The sequence below is a fragment of the Triticum aestivum genome, chromosome 2A (assembly GCF_018294505.1).
Source record: "Triticum aestivum cultivar Chinese Spring chromosome 2A, IWGSC CS RefSeq v2.1, whole genome shotgun sequence".
Taxonomy (NCBI): domain Eukaryota; kingdom Viridiplantae; phylum Streptophyta; class Magnoliopsida; order Poales; family Poaceae; genus Triticum; species Triticum aestivum.
The window spans coordinates 528,372,052-528,397,378 of NC_057797.1; the positions used below are offsets into that span (position 1 = coordinate 528,372,052).

Consider the following 25,327-nt stretch of genomic DNA (forward strand, 5'->3'; position numbering starts at 1 on the left):
ATTTACAAACTACTCACCGAGAATGGCGTGTGGCAGGAAATCATTTGTAACAAGTACGTGTGGTCCAAAGACATTTCACAAGTTCATTGGAAACCCGGTGATTCACATTTTTGGAGTGGCGTGATGAAGGCCAAGAAATTCTTTTTCCAATTTGGCACTTTCTCGGTTAGGAACGGTTCTCAGGTTCGTTTCTAAGAAGACACCTGGCTGGGGGCCACCCCACTTAAGGTTCAATACTCTAGCTTGTACAAGATCTTTCGACATAAATTCGTCACAATCAAACAAGGTTTGGGACATGAAAACCCTGATATTTCTTTGTGGGGGGAACTTTTAGGACCTTGCTTGGCAGCATGGAATGAATTACTCCTTCATATGTAGGCCATTCAACGGTCAGACGAATCGGATAAGGTTCGATGGAATTTGCATCAAAACGACAGGTTTTCAGTCAAATCCTTATACAATGCAATGGTTCATCGTGATGTTCCGGTTGATAACAAGAAAATGTGAAAGCTCAAAATTCCTCTAAGAGTGAAGATTTTTCTCCTGTTTCTAAAGGGGTCATCTTGACTAGAGATAATTTGGCACGATGTAATTGGCAAGGTAGCAAGACATGTGTCTTTTGTCAACATGACGAGCCCATTGAACACTTATTTTTGAGTGTAAGTTCGCTTGTGTAGTCTCGGCCATAGTTCAAGTAGCTTCATATCTATACCCCCACGTAGTGCACATAACATGTTCGGCAATTGGTTGTGGGGTACTGATAAACAATTTTTTGCACACATCGTTGTGGGAGCAGCTGCCTTATGCTGGGCATTGTGGCTTATCAAGAATGATGTGGTTTTTACAATAAATGTGTTTCATCACCTGTGCAGTTTATTCATGCATGTATGTGATGGCTCTGTACTTGGTCTATCCTGCAGAAGTCGGAGGACAGAGACCTTTTTATGATGGCGTCTACACGGTTGAAGCATATGGCCAGAAAGGTTTTCTCTCTCCATGGATGGCGGTGTAATATCCGGAGAGGAGCTGCCGCACCCTAGGCTGGATTGATTTATTTTCTACTATAAAACGATGATTATTTTTGGGTCCTTTGGACTTGGTAGCTGTGTGCATTTTGCTATGCAGAGGCCGCCCATTCTTTGAATGCGGTTGTATCACCTTAATATATCACTTCAATGAAATGTCCTTTGTCGGAAAAAAATTCCATATGAAGTGCCCTCCATATCCTGTGGCGACTATGTTAGAGTTGCTCTTAGTGGGGATTGTAAAAAAAAAGTTCCAGATTTTGATTCGTTTTCAAAAAATTGTCCATGTTTGCACTCTCTCAAACGAGTGACCTTCACCATTTTGAGATCCGAGGGAGAAAAGGGCGGAACATTCTGCATTGCGGTTTGCACTAGGCGACAGACGATTTCTAATGCCGTGGCGGAAAGATCACCTGGTTCCAGCAGCTCAAGCAGGTGGCGCCCCACGTGTTTCTCTTTCCCTCTCTCCAAAAAAAAGTGGCAAAAAAAAAAGTGGCGCCCCACATATCATTTCTCTGAAAATGTTAGCAAAAGACCTTTTTCCCTCTCCTAATTAATGAAAAGGGGCAAATCTTTTGCCCCACGTTTCAAAAAAAAAATGTTAGCAGTAGTCCGTAACCCACGACCCTTGCACATAATGCTATGCCTGGAAGGCTGGAACTTCTTTTCAAGCAGAGAAAATCTCGTTTCTATCGTGTCAATGTCACGCCCTAAGCGAGGAGACATTAGCTCTCGAGTCTCGACTTTCACTGCAGCGGAGAAAAGAAACCTTGGGCATAAGTGCATAATTGTCACCAGCGGGAGTTCAAGCCGGATCCCTGGTAGATGTTCAGGGCTCAGTCAGCATAGTGAAGGACATTCGCGCAACGCAACTCAGCGCTAAGCACTAATCTACATGACATTTCCCGAGAGCAACAGCAGACGGAGGATCGGCGCGGGGCGGATTGGTCTCCAAGCCTCCTACTTCGTCGGCGAGGTTGGTCTCCGCTGTGCAAACCGGCCCGGTGTCCGCCAATGGCTGCGGCTGTTCGGTTCGCAGCGCACCCGCCCCTGTTTCTGAACTTCTTTCATACAGATCCTTCTTCAGTAGAACAGTTCCAGGGATCGAGACCAGCCTGATCTTGCTCAGCTTCTTCTTGTCACAGTCTTCGATGGGCCTGAACCCGAATGCTGATGTCCATGTATCGACTAGGTTTGGTATCGCGAACAGAAGCAGCATTTCTACCTCCAGAGATTTCAGCATCTGTCGAAAATATCGGGTATGCATAAGTTTTAGGGTAGCAACTTTATCTGAATTATTAAACCGTACACATGGGAAAAAGTAGAAGATATTTTATGCAGTACAAGTCATGCAAAACATACAGCTGCTGCTCAATAAACCATCAGTTGTTTTTTTACCCCCAAGAAAAATAATCAATTGGTTCTGAATTTACGTACTTCGCAAAATTTGATAGCTAGCCAAGCAGATCTGGGAAGGAACCTACAGGTAGATATTCATGTCCTAAGACGGCTATACACATGGATTATACTTAATATGATGCTTCGGCAAGGCAACACAACTTTAAGAAACAGTCCAAGCAGGTAACAAAAGCGCCAATGCCTACTTATCTTCATACCTCCTCAATGTAATCCACCAGTTGCCTGCACATCCCCTGTTGCCGATTCTCAGAACAAGTAGCTATCAGCGGCATCTCTGCTACAGTTGTGCCATGTAACCTGCAGCGATAACAATATTTTAACTCCACATGCTCACCTCATCACTAGAAATTATCTGTTCACATAATACCTGATGGATGCCACAGAAAGGAGGTTGTCATCCTTTTCCAGGACTACAGTATAGAACCCCTTGCAATCCAAATGTACAAAGTCGGACCTGGCAAAGAAATATAAAGGGTAAAATGGAGATCTTAAGTGATATACATGAAATTATAGGGAACTAAATAAGCAAAATAAAGTAAATATGCAGTGAGCATGTTAAGGAGTTTAAAAATTCTGATTCAGCTCACCTCCAGTTATACACAATAGGGGGCATTATGTCTACCCCTGTCCTCGGGTCGAAGATGGGCAAGAAGCATTCTTCCAAAATACTCAAAGCAATAATTAATTTCATGCTGCACTCAGCCAGGAGAGCAATGTCTGAAGCCGAGTGAACCTTCTGATCATCATTATTACGAAGTATGGTGCAAGAAAAGCCATCATCGAGGTGGTCAGGCATTCCAACACGAGAACGCATGCTTGTATAAATCTGAAAGTTTCAGAACAAGACCAGCCTCCTTAAGTAAAAGTTTCTGCTATCTTCAGCAACATATACAGCTATAAAAGTTATAGAACAAGTATAATCTTTGAGTGTACCTGCTGGCACCTTCTTTCACAAAACCAAGTACCAAGTCCACTTCTCTGATTGCACACAACTTTACCAGATATGCATTTTACGTGATCTGGAGGAAATGAATAGATAAATAAAATATACCCATTATAATTGAACAAGCGACGTAATGAATGAGTTATTAACAAAGATATTCTAAGAACTGTTGGGTCTTTCTCTAGGCCTGAGTAATATTTGAATCCAGAACTATGGTAAGAAGTTTTGTGCAATCCAGAATTGTATTGCCATAAAATGGATGGCTACTGATGTAGATTAACTATTGCTACAACATGAAGATTACATAAATAAATACTCATAAGCTGTGCCTGCGTCTGTGTTTGATCAGTTCTGAATCAACAATGTATGAGAAAAAAAACTTCTATCGAAAAAATACTCAACCAACCAGGCACTACGACCTGTGGTATTGTATTAAGAATGACCCAGACACTGGTCACTCCACAGAATAAATTCTGCCTCATCGGCCAAGCGCCGCTCGGTTCTCCAGTGCACCACTAAGATTTTTTACAAAAAGCATGGATAATAACAATATTAAAATATTTACCCTTAAATACAGTAACAAATACATATGGGATGCGAACTATATTTTGTCAAATAAAGCAATACGATAAGATACCAATGACGATGCAAGTGAGACATTACATCGATATTCACACTGTGAGCATTCTAAAGCATGTAGGAGACCTCCTGGCGCCTTTGAATTGACCACTTCCCCACAAACATTGCACAGGCAACTAGAGCAATACCAGTTGCCATCTGGAACTTCCTGATAAAAAATACAATGCAATAGGAACAAATCAGTAATATTAGTTAAAACTTGTGTCTTACTGTGCTAAAGATGACAAGATCGATAACAAATATGTACTCATGGTTATGGCAAATACAATAGATAAATCAATAATGTAAGTTACAAAAAAGTTGTCCTGTCATGCCGATGCAAAATATGATTTCCAGAATGGGTACACAAGTTATATCACATTCAGGATGAAAGTAAAGTATTAAGTACATGTCCGCACCAATCAATCGAATACAGACAAAGCAATGATAAAAAAGATGTAGCAGTGAATAAAGACTGCTTATTGCTATGAAGTTGATTTGGGTGTGGCATGGCAGTTAGAACAATCACGGGGACATGATTAGTAGTGACAAACCATTCTTTTTCTTTTGCTACATTATATCAGTGGCACAGCAATTTTTGGAAACGTCACTTCAGTAGCATCCAGGGATTAAAAGAGACAGTGTTGGTGCAATAATTTGCCTCCTTGTGTTTTGGAGATTACTGTCAGAAACAGTGAGGAACTAATGTATTTGCTAGTGCACACAGAGACTATAGGTCCCTGGAGTCAAGAGGAGTTTGGTACAAACTCCGAAGATAATCACCTGTGCTGCAGTGAAGATTATCATCGAAGATTATGCGTGACGAAGTTGACCCCCAAATAATTGCTGACGTGAAGCAATTGCCTCGGTACATGGTCCGAGATTTGACTGCAGCTGAGAAGAATGGAGGCGGAGAAAAGACGTAGTATTTTCTTTCGGTAGTTCATTTTCTCTTTCTTGAGTCATAGGACCACCGTACTATTAAAAGGGGTATAGTATTCGAAACTTTTGTTTCTCTGATGCTAAACTGAAACCTACGAGAGTTGAGAGAAATCTCTTTGCGTTCTGAAACATTACTTGCCAGCCAGAGACGTTGTTCTTCTGGGCTGCGAGAGATCTGCTTCGGACCGAAGAGTCAACTTACTTGTTCCTCAAGTAAAGTTGCCAGGTGCATTTGAAATCCAACCGTTGGAAACGTGTCGGTTGGTCATTGGCTAGTTGTCATGTCCAAACTGGCCTTTCCCCCTCGGGAAGACCGCAGCTATAAATAGCCACCCCATTCCAACGTGAATCGTTCGCTGCTCAGTGTGATTCTGACTAGTTTCTCTGAGCGCCCACTCTTCGAAAGATTTGAGTTTAAAATCCACTGAGAGAAAACCCCAAAGCCGAAAAACTAGATAGTGGTTTAGCATCACAAAGATCTAAGTTTAGTACGCTCCACCTTTTACTCTTTTACTCTTGAGAGCTGCCAACTCTCTAGACGGTTAGGTGCCAAGTTCTTCAGTGACCAAGAGTAATTGTGGTTCACGAAGACAAAGTCTGTGAAGGTTATGGAGATCGCCTCAAGTATCTACCTCGAGTGATCAGCACGAGTTGACGAACTTGTTCTTGAGGAAAACAAGACAAAAAGAGCTTATCTTTTGTGTTAAATCACAAGTCCCTACAACCAGACGTAGCTCTTTTGCAGAAGAGTGAACTAGTCTACCAAATCCCTTGTCGCCATTGAGCATCACCGGTTTCATCTTAACCATGTTTACCTTCGCTTGTTTACCCTCGGTTAAGTTTCAGTCATGTGATTTCTCTTCGGTACTCATGCTTAATTTGCTTCGGTAGTTTTTTAACGTAGTCTTGTATCTGTTTACTTCTTTTCCACTGTCGTGTTTTGAGAGATCTGAAGTTTCCCTAAAGAAACTTTAAATCTCCCATTCACCCCCTCTGGTCGACATATTTTGTTCCTACACATAGTTCGTTTCAGACTCGTGGTGCATGGGGGTTTTGGCTATGGCAGCAGAAATCAAGGAGAGGATGTCTTAACCTTTGCTTTAGCCTATGACATGATAGTACCGAACACCCTCTTTAAAAAAAGAGAATCCCATCTAGTGACTTTTAGTAGTGGTCAATACTCTAGCCAGATTAATTTCGTCCTCTCGAGATGAGAATACAGGCGTAGTTGCCTAGATTGTAAGGTGATATTTGGAGAGAATGTTGTCCCTCAAGATAAGCTTGTGGATGTTGACTTAGCTTCCGGATACATGTCCGGTGTGATAAGCGCACCAAAGTGGTGGAAGCTCAAGGGGAGGCATTTCTGGCATTCAATGAGAGGGTTATTAAGGAGGGCTCTTGGGGGGAAGGAGGTGATGCAAACAATATGTGAATGAAGATGGTGACTTGTCTTCGGAAGTTGGCTTCAGAGGAGTTTGAGGTGACCAAGGAAAGTAGAAGCAAAGCTAAAGATACTTGATGGTGGAGCGACGATGTCCAAAAGGCTATTAAGACTCGCAGTGCATGGGGGCTTTGGTTATAGCAGCATGAATCAAGAAGAAGAGGATGTCTTAAGCTTTGCTTTAGCCTACGACATGATCGTAGCTAACACCCTCTTTAAAAAGAGGGTATCCCATCTAGTAACTTTTAGTAGTGGTCAACACTCTAGCCAGATTAATTTTGTTCTCTCGAGACGAGAAGACAGACGTGTTTGCCTAGATTGTAAGGTGATACTTGGAAAGAGTGTTGTCTGTCAACAAAAGCTTGTGGTGGCTATTAAGGAGAAGAAAGGCTGGTTCAAACACCTACACCCAGATAGGAGTGCAGACAATATAAAGAAGTACAAGGTGGCAAAGAATACCACAAAGCAAGCTGTGAGTGAAGCAAGGGTTCGGGCGTATGAGGACTTTTAGCAACGTTTAAATATGAGGGAAGGCAAAAGGGACATCTTAAGATGGCCAAGATCCGAAATAGGAAGACCAAGGATGTGAGCCAAGTCAAACGCATCAAATATGGAGCAGATCGACTACTAGTGAAGGACGAGGAGATCAAGAATAGATGGTGATAGTACTTTGACGAACTGCTCAATGGAGAGAACGAGAGATCTGCCATTGAATTGGGCGACTCCTTTGATGATACCAGCAGACGTTTTGTGCGACGAATCCAGGAGCCCAGGATCAGTGAGACTTTAAAAAGGATGAAAGGAAGCAAGTTCATGAACCATGATTGTATCCCCATTGAGGTGTGGAAATGCCTAGGAGACACAACGACAATATGAATAACTAAGCTTTTCAACCTTATTTTTCGGTCAACAAGATGCCTGAGGAATGAAGGCGGAGTATATTTGTATCAATCTTCAAGAATAAGAGGGATGTTCAAAGTTTTACTAATTACCATGGAACTAAACTGATTAGCCATACAATGAAGCTATGGGAGAGAGCCATTGACCACCGATTAAGAAGAATGACAAGCGTGACGAAAAATAAGTTTGGTTTTATGCCTGGGAGGTCGGCCATGAAAGCTATTTTCCTTGGTACTCAAACTTACGGAGAGATACCAGGAGCAATAGAAGGACCTCCATCATTAACTTGGAGAAGGCCTACGATAAGATACCAGGGAATGTCATGTGATGGACCTTGAAGAAATACAAAGTCCCAACAAAGTACATTACCCTCATCAAAGACATGTACGATGATGTTTTGACAAGTGTTCAAACAAGTGATGGTGCCACTGATGACTTTCCAATTAAAATAGGAATGCATCAAGGGTTGGCTTTGAGCCCTTATATTTTTTGCTTTGGTGATGGATGAGGTCACAAGGGATATACAAAGAGATATCCCATGGTGTATGCTCTTTGCGGATGATGTGGTGCTAGTCGATGATAATCAGATAGGCATTAATAGAAAGTTAGAACCGTGGAAACAAACTTTGGAATAGAAATGTTTAAGCTTAGTAGATCTAAAACTGAGTACATGAGGTGTAGTTTCAGTACTACTAGGCACGAGGAGGAGGTTAGCCTTTATGGACAGGCGGTACCTCAGAAGGACACCTTTTGATATGTGGGTCAATGTTGCAGAAGGATGGTGATATCGACGAAGATCTAAGTCATCAAATCGAAGTCAGATGGATGAAGTTGCACCAAGCTTCTGGCGCCCTTTGTGACAAGAGGGTGCAACACAAGTTAAAAGGCAATTTCTATAGGACGACGATTCGACCTGCGATGTTGTATGGTGCAAAATATTGGCCAACTAAAAGGCGACATGTCCAATAGTTAAGTGTAGCAGAGATGCACATGCTGAGATGGATATGGGGACACACAAGAAAGGATCGGGTCTGAAATGATGATATACATGATAAGAGTTAGGATAGCACCAAATATACAACACGGTCCTCCAAAAACGCCTGTGCATAGCGGAAGGATAAAGTGTGCTGATAATATCAAGAGAGGTCGGGATAGACCAAACTTGACATGGGGGAGTCCATAAAGAGAGACCGGAAGGACTGGAATATCACCAAAGAACTAGTCATGGAGAGTGGTGTGTGAAAGTTAGCTATCCACATGACAGAACCATGACTAGGTTTTGAGATCTTATGAATTTCAACTCTAGCCTACCCCAACCATTTTGGGAATAAAAGGCTTTGTTGTTCATAGTTCATTTCAGAGTCGTCATAAACTGATTTCTGATTTGGTTAGTTTCCCAGAAAGTACATCTACATAGCTCTATATTTTGGCTAACTAAAGAAAAGGGAAACATTTCGAAAACAAACCTGACAAGGCAAGCAGGCCTGATGGTAACTAGCAGGGCAGTTGTCACAGCATATTAGTTCACCGACATCACCACATAATCCACAAGTGTCATCATTTTCATCTGCTTGTACTGACATAGTATCTTTTGCACGTTCTTTCCTCTTCTTTTGCTCTATAAACCACGCTTGAAGCTGACATAGGCTGTAAGATTTACCAGAACCCAAGAAAAGATTCAGGGTCAGAGTTTCTTGTTTGAGACCTGCATGGCACCTAAAGTTGGACATTGTAAATATGGTGTCACAACACCGGCACCTTATGCCATGCTCGGTTATGTTCCCATCTTTCAACACGTTCTTAGGTCCTGGCCTTCTATACTGGAGAATATTCATTGTACAAACAATGCCCATCTCAAGTAATTTGCTCAACACCGTTCTTGCACTTTTAGGGAACTTCTGCCGGCCGCATTTTTTTTCATTCTCCAGGCGAGACCTCGGAAGAGATTTCAAGCCAATTCTATTTATGAGCATTCGATTATAATGGTTCCTGTAACGCGCGGTCAGCCTATGTATTACAGCTGTCATCAAAAGATCATCCTCGTCAAACCTGCATTTACGCGTCCATGGTTGTTTCTTTCGAAATTTGACATCCTTTTTGGGTGGTTGTTCTGACACGAGCTGTTTTGGGGGTTCACTGCTATCTTCAGCTTGTTCCTTGTGCTCTTTAATTTCGGGCACTAGAGTCAAAGAGACCTGCTCATGACTTGATGCACTTATCTGTACTTCCTCACAATGTGTCACACACCTAGTAGGATTCTCAGTTGTACTACTATCCATGCATTGACCAATTATGGAGTCGCTTATAAGACCATCATTTACTTTCTGTTTCTTTTCACGAACTTCATCTTGGATATCTGCAGCGTCCTGTGACCTTTTGTGATTCGAAGAAGCATGCTCACTGCTTGTTGCACCTATCTGTTCTTTCCCATTGTGAACTACAAAGCTAGCTGGAACCTCAGTTGTAATGTCCATATTCTTACCAATTGCACAATGACTTGCATGAACACTATTTACTTTCTGTTTCTTTCTACGGACATCATCTTTGATACCTGCAACCTTCTCACACCTTTTTTGACCATTTTTACTTGGATCAGACTCTGATATCTCCCTTTGTTCAGATGTTAGTGCTTCATTCTGCATGTTCAGCTCACCACAATGTCCAGACACCTTTGAGTTTGGTTCAGAAGAAGGGCCACAGATCAACTGGTTAGGAGGTTCTGGGTTTATGACTTCCCAACCAATTGGAGAACCCTCACTATCAAGATATAAAAATCCCTGAATCAAGCTCGCTTCATAGGCAGATGTCTGGATTTCCAGCTGCATGTTTGCCCCCATGCTATCATGGGAAAAATTAAGACAACTCAACGTGTCTTGATTAAATGTACTGTTGTTCATGAAAGAGAGTCTCCCGTCTTGTGGGGACACAAACAGTACTTGTGGTTCGGAGATCTTCAATGGGCCACCAGTGGCTCCAGATGGTACCCATCCTGTTTTTGTCATCTGTTCCAAGCTCATGTCTTTAGCTTCCAAGTTTGTACCCTTCGCTTTTAATAGTGACAGTGTACCAGAGGAAGGTCCACCCCTTACATCATCATTTCCTACTTGGAATCCAGGTACAACAACAACATCGTGTTCATTGTTGATATCATCTCTGATAACTTCTAAGGGTGTATCCTTTTCTGCTAACAGAGACAATGCACCAGCTGAAGGTTCATCCCTCACATGTACATTTCCTGCTTGGAATCCAGGTACAACAATATCATGTTCATTGTTGACATCATCTCTGATAGCTTCTAAGCGTGCATCCTTTTCTTCTGGTAGTGATAATGTACCAGACGAAGGTCCACCCCTTCCATCCTCAGTTCCTGCTTGGTAATCAGAGACAACTGCAGCAGCATGATGTTCATTGCTGACACCATCTGTCGTTCCAAGGATCATCTCATCCACCTCGTGAGAAAACAACAGGTCTGGTCTTATGAGCAACTTGTCAGAAGGACTGTCTGCAGAGTTACCCATATCAGCGGCGATTTCCATTGCTTCACCGGCATGAGAACTTGGAACCTTGATTTGCACATTTTCAACCAGCTGATCTGAAGCATAACTAGGCGGAAAATATGGTGGGTCGGACTCATCTCGAGTATCCTGAACCATTTTACAGTATGGAAATTCTCTTTTTGTACTAAAGCAAGTAGGCATTGAACTGTGCTCTGTTGCATCTTGGAAACCTTTCACTATATGATGAGGAATATTTCTGACGCTTCTTTCATTCATTTCTTGCATGGTCAAGTACCTTTGCTGCACTTCATATTGGCTATGCTTGCTTGTTCCAAACATAAAAGACTGCTCATTGTGCAGAGAATTTTCCTCTTTGTGAGGCTGGCCATCAGATAGAAGAAGCGGCAGAAGACTTCTCCGTGACTTGGGATGTGTGTCGCTATAGTTGCTTGAATACTTAATCGCAACTGGCTTGTTAACATTCCTGCGACTCAAGCGACTCAACAGCTTAATGTCGCTGCAATTGAGGATTGTAACTCTGCTGTTCACAGCTTTCAGTGCCACTCCGTTCCGCAGAGCTGCGACCTTCTTATCGATGCAAACTACTGCCATGAAAGGATCGAGGAGTTGCCACTGGTGGAGGAAGGATAGAGATTGCTTCGGGCGCCGGACCTCGTGCTCTAAGCATAACAGTGTGTTCTTCAAATCATAACAAAATTCATACATGTTGAACCATTCCTTTCCATAGTAATTCCCATCAAATCGGGACGAATGAATAAGCAACCACTGGCCAAAGCATTTCCAAGCCTTAGGAAGAGAAGCTAGGCGGATTTCTTTGTCGGGCGACTCGAACATGAGGTCGACCTTACTCTTGTCCCCCCTTTCCTTGCCCTCGATCTTCCACCCGGCGTCCATCATCAGAAGATGTGCGTGCAGCCGGAGATGGTTCCAGAGCATTCCAAAGCCACCACGGCCATCCCGTCGCTGTGCGACCACACTGTTAATGTCAACCCTCTCCCAACCCAGAATACTGCATTGTTTTGCTCTCTGGCTCCTGCGTATCACAGCCCTGCGAGTGTACACCCGATCACCGGAAGGTGGCGTCTCTTGTACCACGAGTTCACATTCAGAAGGCCTGCCATGATGATCTGTACAAGGCATTGCATTCTGCATCTGTTGATTAGCACTATGATATAAAACATGATAGCTTGATAGGCTGCCGTGAGTAAAGGACTCGACTATGCGGCAGTAGACCATCCTGTTGCTAGATGCAGAGCCGGATGGTGTGCTAGCTGGTACCAATGCTTTGATTGCGCCTGGTAGCGAAGTGGTCTGCCCGCTGCCAAAAATGCCCTCAAGGATTTGTTTTTCCTGCTCAGAACCATCAAACGTGTCTTCTCTCAGCTCAGCAACTTTCTCTCCAAACAGCATTGTTGCAATATCCTCCTCCTTCATGCCTATTCCCACCAGGAAGTCTACCTCATCCATCCTGTTTAGTGGTGCAAACTGAAGCAATCACACTGCAATGAAGGGATAAACACAGTTAGAGCACACATATTTGCAACATCAGAAAAATCCCAACCTGGCAAAGACCTAATGCACCAAAGAATCACCAGAAGCATCAAAAGAGGTAAACTATGACTGCAAAAAACAGAGACATGTAAAACCAATAGGGCACCAAGAACTGAAGTAAAATCCAGGACAGAGTAATGATAGGAGTTGCATTTCAACTATAATTTTTTGCCTTACTGAACTGAAACCACACATCAGAGTGGCAGGCCCTGAAAGGCTGGACCTGAACCAGAATAATATTTCATCATCGCAACGCAAGTATGGTAGCAGGAATTTTCTCCCCCAAAACAATAATGAAAAATCAATCACCATCCAATATATCTCCAATATAAAGAGCAAAAAGGGGCAGGGAAAAAAAAAACCCATCCTACATCCGCATGCATCAAGAGCTCTACTCAACATTCCGGTATTTCACCGGTCCGCATTAGCAGGGCAGGCAGATAGATCACACCATCCATCTGGCGCACCGAACAGGCAGGCTGCGAGCGAGCGATTCCCCAATCCAAGAACCAGATGCGAGGAGGAAGAAGATGTACAGCTAACATACCAAGAACAGGCGACGCCGAGGGGAGCAATGGGCGCATCAATGGCGGCGCCCTGAGCCGCCGCTGGCCGTCCGTGACTGTGGGCAAGAAGAGGCACCGCTTTATCCCCACCATCCCCTCTCCATTGGAGATGTCGCCTACTCTCTCTCTCTCTCTCTCTCTCTCTCTCTCTCTCTCTCCCCCTATCCACCAAGCTCTGTCTGTCTGTTTCTTTCGCCGAGACCACCGCGCCGAACAGTGATGACACTAGCTTTGCCCCGGGGCGCGCGCACAAAGTCTCTCCCTCGCGCGGGGAGGGAGGCGGCAGGGCCGTGGCAGGGCGCAACCGGAATGCTGTCCCCGTTATTTTTTCTCCCCGTGGCGAGGGGCGTACGTACTGCCCACACCGCTCTCTGGGTCGCTGCTTCCGGCCTCCATGTGTGTGACATGCAGCAGTCTCGGGAGTCTGGCTGTGGGCGTGCGTAAATGGACTGTTGCGTGCGTGGGCTTGGCGACCACTAGTCGAAGCTGGCTGGACACCTGGGACTTGCGCACGTAGCGGCGAACCCGTGACCTGTGTGATTGGAGGAACTAAGAGCATATCTCCAGTCGCACACCCAAAAAGATCTCCAAGCATTTTTTCGTATCGGTGTTAAAAAATCGGTCCAGTCGTATCTTAGGAGCCTGATTTTCGTCGGTCTGGGCCGAATTTAGCGCTGGCGGACCCAGGCCGAACCCGGCGCGATGGGGGCGCTTGGGGGTGCCGGGGCGAGCGGTTTTGGCGCGAAAGAGCCGCGGGCCCGCCGCGTCAGCAACACCGCGCGTCTTCTTCCCCGAGCGCCTCGGTTTCCCGCGGGAATCAATGGCAAGGCTGCCGCCGGTCAGCCTTACCAGTGATTCCTCACGGGCGGCGCATTCACGGGGCGGCGCGCCGACACCTCCCCTCCCTCGCACGCGTACACACGGGACGGCGCCGCTATATAAGCCGATGGCCTCCCTCGCCTCTGGCTACACCAGCCACACCAGCCCTAGCCCGCCCTCTACCTCTCCCGAGCGCCGCCGCCGAGCCCTCCCTCTCCCTCCCTCCCTCTCCCGATGGCCGAGCGATTCCCCGACGATGAGGCCGCGGCCAACGGCTTCGGCCGCCGATCGCTTCGCGAACAGGAGTCTTGGCTCCTGTTCCAGGTGAACTCACAGCGCCGGCATCGTCATCAATGAGGGCGGCCGGCGCACCCCCTCGTGGGCTCCTCCGCGCTTCCTCAAGCCCAAGACGGAGTCGGGCCTGGCGCCGGTGAAGACAGAGCCGGGCCTCCCTGCGGTGAAGACGGAGCACGAGCCGACATCGAGCTCGACGACGACGCGGCCCTAGAATGGGTGCGCGCGGACTCCCTGAAGATGGCGAGGGAGCGCCAATGCGCCGCCCTGCGGCGATTCGCGCAGCGCCGCCAGGGCCGCGACGAGGGAGGAATCATCGTCATCGAGGCCAGCGACGACGACGCCGCGCCGCCACCACCAGCCCGCATAGGCGACGCCGGTCAGGGGTCCACCAGGGACGGCCGCGTCAAGGAGGAGAAGCCAGACGAAAGCCGGACGACAACGGCGACGACGGCGCTTTTAGCCAGTTTTTGTTTTAATTATATATGTAATAAAAACCCGCTTTTTAAATGTAATATATGTCGAACTTCGCGAACTTTGAACTTTGCTATATATTTAAAAAATTTTGAACGCGCTTGGGGACGGCCCTAGGACCGGCGGCTGGGGCCGAGTTTTTGCGCCAGCTCACCCCCAGGGGGCGATTTTAGGCGCCCCCTGGGGGGCCAACGGCTGGAGATGCTCTAAGGCCAACTCCACCGCGCGACCCCAAATGGACGTCCGTTTTGCCCGGATTCTGTCCGTTTGGGTAGGGCAATGGGGTCGTGTACAGGCGTGTCCTGGGATGTGGTGGCCGTGCGCCCAGCGCGCGGCCCCATCCCTTTGCCCAATCCTGCCCGTCGCGGCTAAAAATGCTCATATTTTCATCAAAACTAGTTTTACAACCCAAATGTTTGTCTGAAAATTAAAATAGTTTTACAACCAAATCGAAATTGTCTACACTGAACATAAAATGGAGCAATACATCTATTGGTTGCCAATATGATCCCACACGTGCTCTACCAAGTCATTTTGAAGATTCAAATGAGTGTGCCAATCACGCATCTCATGGTGGGATTGAACAAACTGTTCAAATGTGGCCGGATCTTGGTGCAGGGGCTCAATATTTTCACCTTGATAATCAAATCCTTCGTCGAAGATACTCTCATCACGCTCGTCCTCGACGATCATATTGTGCATGATCACACAAGCAGTCATCACCTCCCAAAACTTCCTTTCATCCCATGACAGTGCAGGGTTTCGAACGATACCCCACCGGGATTGAATCACACCAAAAGCACGTTCCACATCCTTTCTAACACTCTCTTGCATTTGGGCAAATCTCTTTCTCTTCTCATCTTGGGGTTTCGAGATTGTCTTCACAAAAGTTGACCACTGAGGATATATATACCATCTGCTAGATAGTATCCCTTGTTGTACTGGTGGCCGTTGATCTCAAAGTTGACAGGTGGGAAGTGGCCTTCTGCAAGCCTCGCGAAGACTGGAGAATGCTGCAGCACGTTGATATCATTGTGAGAACCTGCCATGCCGAAGAAAGAATGCCATATCCAAAGATCCTGTGATGCCACCGCTTCTAATATGACAGTGCACGCCTTGACATGCCCTTTGTACTGGCCCTGCCAAGCAAATGGACAGTTCTTCCACTCCTAGTGCATACAATCTATGCTGCCAAGCATGCTTGGAAAGCCTCTAGCTGCGTTGGTCGCCAACAATCTCTCTGTATCAGCGGCAGTTGGCTGCCTCAAGTACTCTTGGCCAAACACCTCGATCACAGCCTGGCAAAACTTGTACATTGACATCAGACATGTTATCTCACTCATATGCACATACTCATCCACCAGATCACCTGGAATTCCATATGCAAGCATGCGGATGGCCACGGTGCATTTCTGGTAAGAGGAGAATCCAAGCTTGCCAAGGGCATCCGTCTTGCACTCGAAGTATGGGTCATGAGCAACCACTCCCTCTCGGATACGATTGAACACATGCCTTGCCATTCGAAAACGGCGACGGAATTTATCTGACGACCCACAAGTATAGGGGATCTATCGTAGTCCTTTCGATAAGTAAGAGTGTCGAACCCAACGAGGAGCAGAAGGAAATGATAAGCGGGTTTCAGCAAGGTATTCTCTGAAAGTACTGAAATAAGGGGTAACAGATAGTTTCGTGATAAGATAATTTGTAACGAGCAACAGGTAACAAAAGTAAATAAAGTGTAGTAAGGTGGCCCAATCCTTTTTGTAGCAAAGGACAAGCCTGGACAAACTCTTATATAAGGAAAAGCGCTCCCGAGGACACGTGGGAATATCGTCAAGCTAGTTTTCATCACGTTCATATGATTCACGTTCGGTACTTTGATAATTTGATATGTGGGTGGACCAGTGCTTGGGTGTTGTTCTTACTTGAACAAGCATACCACTTATGATTAACCTCTATTGCAAGCATCTGCAACTACAACAAAAGTATTAAGGTAAACCTAACCATAGCATGAAACATATGGATCCAAATCAGCCCCTTACGAAGCAACGCATAAACTAGGGTTTAAGCTTCTGTCACTCTAGCAACCCATCATCTACTTATTACTTCACAATGCCTTCCTCTAGGCCAAAATAATTGTGAAGTGTTATGTAGTCGACGTTCACATAACACCACTAGAGGCTAGACAACATACATCTCATCAAAATATCGAACGAATACCAAATTCACATGACTACTAATAGCAAGACTTCTCCCTTGTCCTCGGGAACAAACGTAACTACTCACAAAGCATAAACATGTTCATAATCAGAGGGGTATTAATATGTATATAGGATATGAACATATGATCTTCCACCAATTAAACCAACTAGCATCAACTACAAGGAGTAATTAACACTACTAGCAACCTACTAGCACTAATCCCGGACTTGGAGACAAGAATTGGATACAAGAGATGAACTAGGGTTTTGAGATGAGATGGTGCTGATGAAGATGTTGATGGAGATTGCCCTCTCCCGATGAGAGGAGCATTGGTGATGATGATGGCGATGATTGCCCCCTCCGGGAGGGAAGTTTCCCCGGCAGAACAGTTCCGCCGGAGCTCTAGATTGGATCCGCCAAGGTTCCGCCTCGTGGCGGTGGAGTTTCGTCCCGAAAGGTTGCTTCTTATTTTTTTCTCGACGAAAGACTTCATATAGGGTAAGATGGTCATCGGAGAGCCATCAGGGGGCCCACGAGGTAGGGGGCGCGCCCTAGGGGGGCGGGCGCCCCCACCCTCGTAAGCAGGGTGTGGGCCCCCCTGGTCTTCATCTTTGGCGAGGATTTTTCATTATTTATTATAAGGTATTCCGTGGAGTTTCAGGACTTTTGGAGTTGTGCAGAATAGGTCTCTAATATTTGCTCCTTTTCCAGCCCAGAATTCCAGCTGCCGGCATTCTCCCTCCTTATGTAAACCTTGTAAAATAAGAGAGAATAACCATAAGTATTGTGACATAATGTGAAAGAACAGCCCATAATGCAATAAATATCGATATAAAAGCATGATGCAAAATGGACGTATCAACTCCCTCAAACCTAGACCTCGCTTGTCCTCAAGCGAAAGCCGATAACAATAAATATGTCCCCATGTTTAGAGGTAGAGGCGTCGATAGAAATAAAATACAGACATGAGGGCATCATGATTATTCTCATAACAGCAACATACATAGATATTGGCATATGATTACTTATGTTCAAGTGTTGATCTATTCACAATGCAAAAGTATGAATCGGAAAACTTATTGAGAACCAACAAACTATAACCTCCATCATTGAAGCAATTACAATTTATCATAACATCAGAAAGAGTCTATGTCAGAGCTGAAAAGCAAGTCCACATACTCAACTATCATCTAGTCCTTCATAATTGCGAACACTCGCGCAATACTTGTGGTTATAGAGTTTTAATCGGACATAGAGAAAGGTAGGGGCTTATAGTTTCGCCCCACAACCTTTTACCTCGAGGGTAATGTCAACAATAATAACTCATGCCCCCCTACATCCAATTATATATATATATATATATATATATATATATATATATATATATATCAGGTTCTTTCCAACATGCTGGGCTTGCCAAAGGATAAAATGAAAAAGGTGTTGGGGAACATAGCAGAATTTTAAAATTTTCTACGCATCACCAAGATCAATCTATGGAGTCATCTAGCAATGAGGGAGAGGGGAGTGCATCTACATACCCTTGTAGATCGCGTGCGGAAGCGTTCAAGAGAACGGGGTTGATGGAGTCGTACTCGTCGCGATCCAAATCACCGATGACCTAGCGCTGAACGGACGGCACCTCCGCGTTCAACACACGTATGGTTGGGAAGACGTCTCCTCCAACTTGATCCAGCAAAGGGAAGGAGAGGTTGATGAAGATCCAGCAGCACGACGGCGTGGTGGTGGAAGCAACGGTGATCTCGGTAGGGCTTCGCCAAGCACAGGGAGAGGGAGGAGTGTCACGGGGGGAGAGGGAGAGGCCAGGGGCTAGGGTGCGGCTGCCCTCCCTCCCCCCACTATATATAGGGTCCCTAGGGGGGCGCCAGCCCTAGGAGATCCAATCTCCAAGGGGGGGCGACCAAGGGGGTGGCTTGCCCCCCAAGCCAAGTGGGGCGCCCCCCACCCCTAGGGTTTCCAACCCTAGGCGCAGGGGGAGGCCCAAGGGGGGTGCACCAGCCCACTAGGGGCTGGTTCCCCTCCCACTTCAGCCCATGGGGCCCTCCGGGATAGGTGGCCCCACCCGATGGACCCCGGGACCCTTCCGGTGGTCCTGGCACAATACCGATTATCCCTGAAACTTTCCCGATGGCCGAAACTTGACTTCCTATATATAAATCTTCACCTCCGGACCATTCCGGAACTCCTCGTGACGTCCGGGATCTCATCCGGGACTCCAAACAACTTTCGGGTTACCATATACTAATATCTCAACAACCCTAGCGTCACTGAACCTTAAGTGTGTAGACCCTATGGGTTCGGGAGACACGCAGACATGACCGAGACGACTCTCCGGTCAATAACCAACAGCGGGATCTGGATACCCATGTTGGCTCCCACATGCTCCTCGATGATCTCATCGGATGAACCACGATGTCGAGAATTCAATTAATCCGTATACAATTCCCTTTGTCAATCGGTACGTTACTTGCCCGAGACTCGATCGTCGGTATCCCAATACCTCGTTCAATCTCGTTACCGGCAAGTCACTTTACTCGTACCGTATTGCATGATCTCATGATCAACCACTTGGTCACATTGAGCTCATTATGATGATGCATTACCGAGTGGGCCCAGAGATACCTCTCCGTCATACGGAGTGACAAATCCCAGTCTCGATTCGTGCCAACCCAACAGACATTTTCGGAGATACCTGTAGTGTGCCTTTATAGTCACCCAGTTACGTTGTGACGTTTGGCACACCCAAAGCACTCCTACGGTATCCGGGAGTTTCACAATCTCATGGTCTAAGGAAATGATACTTGACATTCGGAAAAGCTATAGCAAACGAACTACACGATATTTGAGCTATGCTTAGGATTGGGTCTTGTCCATCGCATCATTATCCTAATGATGTGATCCCGTTATCAATGACATCCAATGTCCATAGTCAGGAAACCATGACTATCTTTTGATCAACGAGCTAGTCAACTAGAGGCTCACTAGGGACGTGTTGTGGTCTATGTATTCACACATGTATTACGATTTCCGGATAACACAATTATAGCATGAACAATAGACAATTATCATGAACAAAGAAATATAATAATAACCATTTTATTATTGCCTCTAGGGCATATTTCCAACAGTCTCCCACTTGCAGTAGAGTCAATAGTCTAGTTACATTGTGATGAATCGAACACCCATGCAGTTCTGGTGTTGATCATGTTTTGCTCTAGGGAGAGGTTTAGTCAACGAATCTGCCACATTCAGGTCCGTATGTACTTTACAAATATCTATGTTTCCATTTTGAACACTTTCACGAATGGAGTTGAAGCGACGCTTGATATGCCTGGTCTTCCTGTGAAACCTAGGCTCCTTGGCAAGGGCAATAGCTCCAGTGTTGTCACAGAAGAGAGTCATCGGGCCCGACGCATTGGGTATGACTCCTAGGTCAGTAATGAACTCCTTCACCCAGATTGCCTCTTGTGCTGCCTTCGAGGCTGCCATGTACTCCGCTTCACATGTAGATCCCGCCACAATGCTTTGCTTGCAACTGCACCAGCTTACTGCCCCACCATTCAAAATATACACGTATCCGGTTTGTGACTCAGAGTCATCCAGATCTGTGTTGAAGCTAGCATCGACGTAACCCTTTACGACGAGCTCTTCGTCACCTCCATAAACGAGAAACATATCCTTAGTCCTCTTCAGGTGCTTCAGGATATTCTTGACTGCTGTCCAGTGTTCCATGCCGGGATTACTTTGGTACCTTCCTACCAAACTTACGGCAAGGTTTACACCAGGTCTGGTACACAGCATAGCATACATGATAGACCCTATGGCCGAGGCATAGGGGACGACACTCATCTTTTCTCTATCTTCTGCCGTGGTCGGGCATTGAGCCGTGCTCAATCTCGTACCTTGCAATACAGGCAAGAACCCCTTCTTTGACTGATCCATTTTGAACTTCTTCAATATCTTGTCAAGGTACATACTCTGTGAAAGACCAATGAGGCGTCTTGATCTATCTCTATAGATCTTGATGCCTAATATATAAGCAGCTTCTCCAAGATCCTTCATTGAAAAACACTTGTTCAAGTAGGCCTTTATGCTTTCCAAGAATTCTATATCATTTCCCATCAACAGTATGTCATCCACATACAATATGAGAAATGCTACAGAGCTCCCACTCACTTTCTTGTAAATGCAGGCTTCTCCATAAGTCTGCGTAAACCCAAACGCTTTGATCATCTCATCAAAATGAATGTTCCAACTCCGAGATGCTTGCACCAGCCCATAAATCGAGCGTTGGAGCTTGCACACCTTGTCAGCATTCTTAGGATCGACAAAACCTTCCGGCTGCATCATATACAATTCTTCCTTAAGGAAACCATTAAGGAATGCGTTTTGATGTCCATTTTCCATATCTCATAATCATAGAATGTGGCAATTGCTAACATGATTCGGACGGACTTCAGCTTTGCTATGGGTGACAAAGTCCCATCGTAGTCAACCCCTTGAACTCGTCGATAACCCTTAGTGACAAGCTGAGCTTTATAGATGGTTACATTACCATCCGCGTCTGTCTTCTTCTTAAAGGTCCATTTATTTTCTATGGCTCGCCGATCATCGGGCAAGTCAGTCAAAGTCCATACTTCGTTTTCATACATGGATCCTATCTCGGATTTCATGGCTTCCAGCCATTTGTCGGAATCCGGGCCCGCCATCGCTTCTTCATAGTTCGAAGGTTCACCGTTGTCTAACAACATGATTTCCAAGACAGGGTTGCCGTACCACTCTGGTGCGGAACGTGTCCTTGTGGACCTATGAAGTTCAGTAGCAACTTGATCTGAAGTTTCATGATCATCATCATTAACTTCCTCTCTAGTCGGTGCAGGCACCTCAGGAACATTTTCTTGAGCTGCGCCACTTACCGTTTCAAGAGGTAATATTTCATCAAGTTCTACTTTCCTCCCACTTATTTCTTTCGAGAGAAAGTCTTTCTCTAGAAAGGACCCATTCTTGGCAACAAAGATCTTGCCTTCGGATATGAGGTAGAAGGTATACCCAATAGTTTCTTTAGGGTATCCTATGAAGATGCATTTTTCCGATTTGGGTTCGAGCTTTTCAGGTTGAAGTTTCTTGACATAAGCATCACATCCCCAAACTTTTAGAAACAACATCTTAGGTTTCTTCCCAAACCATAATTCATACGGTGTCGTCTCAACGGATTTCGACGGAGCCCTATTTAAAGTGAATGCGACAGTCTCTAAAGCATAGCCCTAAAATGACAACGGTAAATCGGTAAGAGACATCATAGATTGCACCATATCCAATAGAGTGCAATTACGACATTCGGACACACCATTACGCTGAGGTGTTCCAGGCAGCGTGAGTTGTGAAACTATTCCACATTTTCTTAAGTGTGTGCCAAATTCATGACTCAAGTATTCTCCCCCACGATCTGATCGCAAGAACTTGATTTTTCTGTCATGTTGATTCTCAACCTCACTCTGAAATTCCTTAAACTTTTCAAAGGTCTCAGACTTGTGTTTCATTAAGTAGACATACACATATCTACTCAAGTCATCAGTGAGGGTGAGAACATAACGATAGCCACTGCGAGCCTCAACACTCATTGGACCGCACACATCAGTATGTATGATTTCCAATAAGTTGGTTGCTCGCTCCATTGTTCCTGAGAACGGAGTCTTGATCATTTTACCCATGAGGCATGGTTCACACGTGTCAAATGATTTGTAATCAAGAGACTCCAAAAGTCCATCGGCATGGAGCTTCTTCATGCGTTTGACACCTATGTGACCAAGGCGGCAGTGCCACAAGTATGTGGGACTATCATTATCAACCTTACATCTTTTGGTATTCACACTATGAATATGTGTAACATTACACTCAAGATTCATTAAGAATAAACCATTCACCAGTGGAGCATGACCATAAAACATATCTCTCATATAAATAGAACAACCATTATTCTCGGATTTAAATGAGTAGCCATCTCGAATTAAACGAGATCCTGATACAATGTTCATGCTCAAAGCTGGCACTAAATAACAATTATTGAGGTTTAAAACTAATCCCGTAGGTAAATGTAGAGGTAGCGTGCCGACAGCGATCACATCGACCTTGGAACCATTCCCGGCGCGCATCGTCACCTCGTCCTTCGTTAGTCTCCGCTTATTCCACAGCTCCTGCTTTGAGTTACAAATGTGAGCAACCGCACTGGTATCAAATACCCAGGAGCTACTATGAGTACTGGTAAGGTACACATCAATTACATGTATATCACATATACCTTTAGTGTTGCCGGCCTTCTTGTCCGCTAAGTATTTGGGGCAGTTCCGCTTCCAGTGACCACTTCCCTTGCAATAAAAACACTCAGTCTCGGGCTTGGGTCCATTCTTTGGCTTCTTCCCGGCAGCTTGCTTACCGGGCGCGGCAACTCCCTTGCTGTCCTTCTTGAAGTTCTTCTTACCCTTGCCTTTCTTGAACTTAGTGGTTTTATTCACCATCAACACTTGATGTTCCTTTTTGATTTCCACCTCTGCTGATTTCAGCATTGAATATACCTCACGAATGGTCTTTTCCATCCCCTGCATATTGAAGTTCATCACAAAGCTCGTGTAGCTCGGTGGAAGCGATTGAAGGATTCTGTCAATGACCGTGTCATCCGGGAGATTAACTCCCAGCTGAGTCAAGCGGTTATGCAACCCAGACATTTTGAGTATGTGCTCACTGACAGAACTATTTTCCTCCATCTTATAGCTGAAGAACTTGTCAGAGACTTCATATCTCTCGACCCGGGCATGAGCTTGGAAAACCATTTTCAGCTCTTCGAACATCTCATATGCTCCGTGTCTCTCAAAACGCTTTTGGAGCCCCGGTTCTAAGCTGTAAAGAATGCCGCACTGAACGAGGGAGTAATCATCAGCACGTGACTGCCAAGTGTTCATAACATCTTGGTTCTCTGGGATGGGTGCGTCACCTAGCGGTGCTTCTAGGACATAATCTTTCTTGGCAGCTATGAGGATGATCCTCAGGTTCCGGACCCAGTCCGTATAGTTGCTGCCATCATCTTTCAGCTTGGTTTTCTCTAGGAATGCGTTGAAGTTGAGGGCAACATTAGCGTGGGCCATTTGATCTACAAGACATAGTGTAAAGATTTTAGACTAAGTTCATGATAATTAAGTTCACCTAATCAAATTATTCAGTAAACTCCCACTCAGATAGACATCCCTCTAGTTATCTAAGTGAAACATGATCCGAGTTAACTAGGCCGTGTCCGATCATCACGTGAGATGGACTAGTCAACATCGGTGAACATCTTCATGTTGATTGTATCTTCTATACGACTCATGCTCGACCTTTCGGTCTTCTGTGTTCTGAGGCCATGTCTGTACATGCTAGGCTCGTCAAGTCAACCTAAGTGTATTGCGTGTGTAAATCTGGCTTACACTCGTTGTATTCGAACGTTAGAATCTATCACACCCGATCATCACGTGGTGCTTCAAAACAACGAACCTTTGCAACGGTGCACAGTTAGGGGGAACACTTTCTTAAAATTATTACGAGGGATCATCTTATTTAAGCTACCGTCGTTCTAAGCAAATAAGATGTAAAACATGATAAACATCACATGCAATCAAATAGTGACATGATATGGCCAATATCATTTGCTCCTTTTGATCTCCATCTTCGGGGCTTCATGATCATCGTGGTCACCGGCATGACACCATGATCTCCATCATCGTGTCTTCTTGAAGTTGTCTCGTCATCTATTACTTCTACTACTATGGCTAACGCTTTAGCAATAAAGTAAAGTAATTACATAACGTTTATGTTGACACGCAGGTCATAAATAAATAAAGACAACTCCTATGGCTCCTGCCAGTTGTCATACTCATCGACATGCAAGTTGTGATTCCTATTACAAGAACATGATTAATCTCATTGTGACGCCCGGATAATTAAGCTATAGTAACCCTCACCAAATGATTCCACGTCACCTCGATTACTGTTGTTAATCACGCGTAGTTCAAAACCGATTCGAAATTCAAATTTAAAATAAAGTCAAACCAGTAAAATTTTCAAATGTCAGAACTAAAAAGTACAAACGGTGACAAATAAAGCATAGGTAATTATGGTGAAGAAACCACCCTTTTATAAAATGTTTGAATGCTCTAAAATGATTTAAGCAGTAGCTAAAACAACTAAATAAATGCCTTTTGTATTTTATAAAATACTAAACTATTTTATTTGGGGGTTAGACCTTTTTGTGACCGAGGTATAACTAGTAATAATAATTTAGGTGCAACTTATATGTTTTATAAAACTAAAATAATATAAATCCGTAGAAGAAAATAAATAAAAGAAAAGAGATAAAACAGAAAAACAAAAGACAAAAAAAATATAGGAGAGAAACCCCCCGGGGCTCCGGCCCAGCAGGCCACCGGCCCAACTGGGCCACGACCTGCCAGGCCGACCCAAATCTCCTTTGGCCCAACCGGCCTCCCCATAACCCCCACTCCCCCCGGTCCAACCCTAGACCCCCCAATCGCACCACTCCCCCCCACCCCCGCTGGATCTGGATCCGG

The 25,327-nt window shown here is 45.1% G+C and overlaps 1 protein-coding gene across 1 annotated transcript; it reads right to left on the reverse strand.

Moving 5' to 3' along the window:
• Nucleotides 1-1,775: 1,775 nt before the first annotated feature.
• On the reverse strand, nucleotides 1,776-13,323 carry LOC123189244 (uncharacterized). The gene is made up of 8 exons (XM_044601618.1): nucleotides 12,905-13,323; nucleotides 8,755-12,305; nucleotides 4,051-4,174; nucleotides 3,378-3,463; nucleotides 3,032-3,270; nucleotides 2,812-2,898; nucleotides 2,642-2,741; nucleotides 1,776-2,268 (listed from the first exon to the last, which is right to left on the reverse strand). The coding sequence occupies exons 2-8, from the start codon at nucleotides 12,271-12,273 to the stop codon at nucleotides 1,912-1,914; spliced, it is 4,512 nt and encodes a 1,503-aa protein (XP_044457553.1). The 5' UTR covers nucleotides 12,274-12,305; nucleotides 12,905-13,323; the 3' UTR covers nucleotides 1,776-1,911.
• Nucleotides 13,324-25,327: the final 12,004 nt, after the last annotated feature.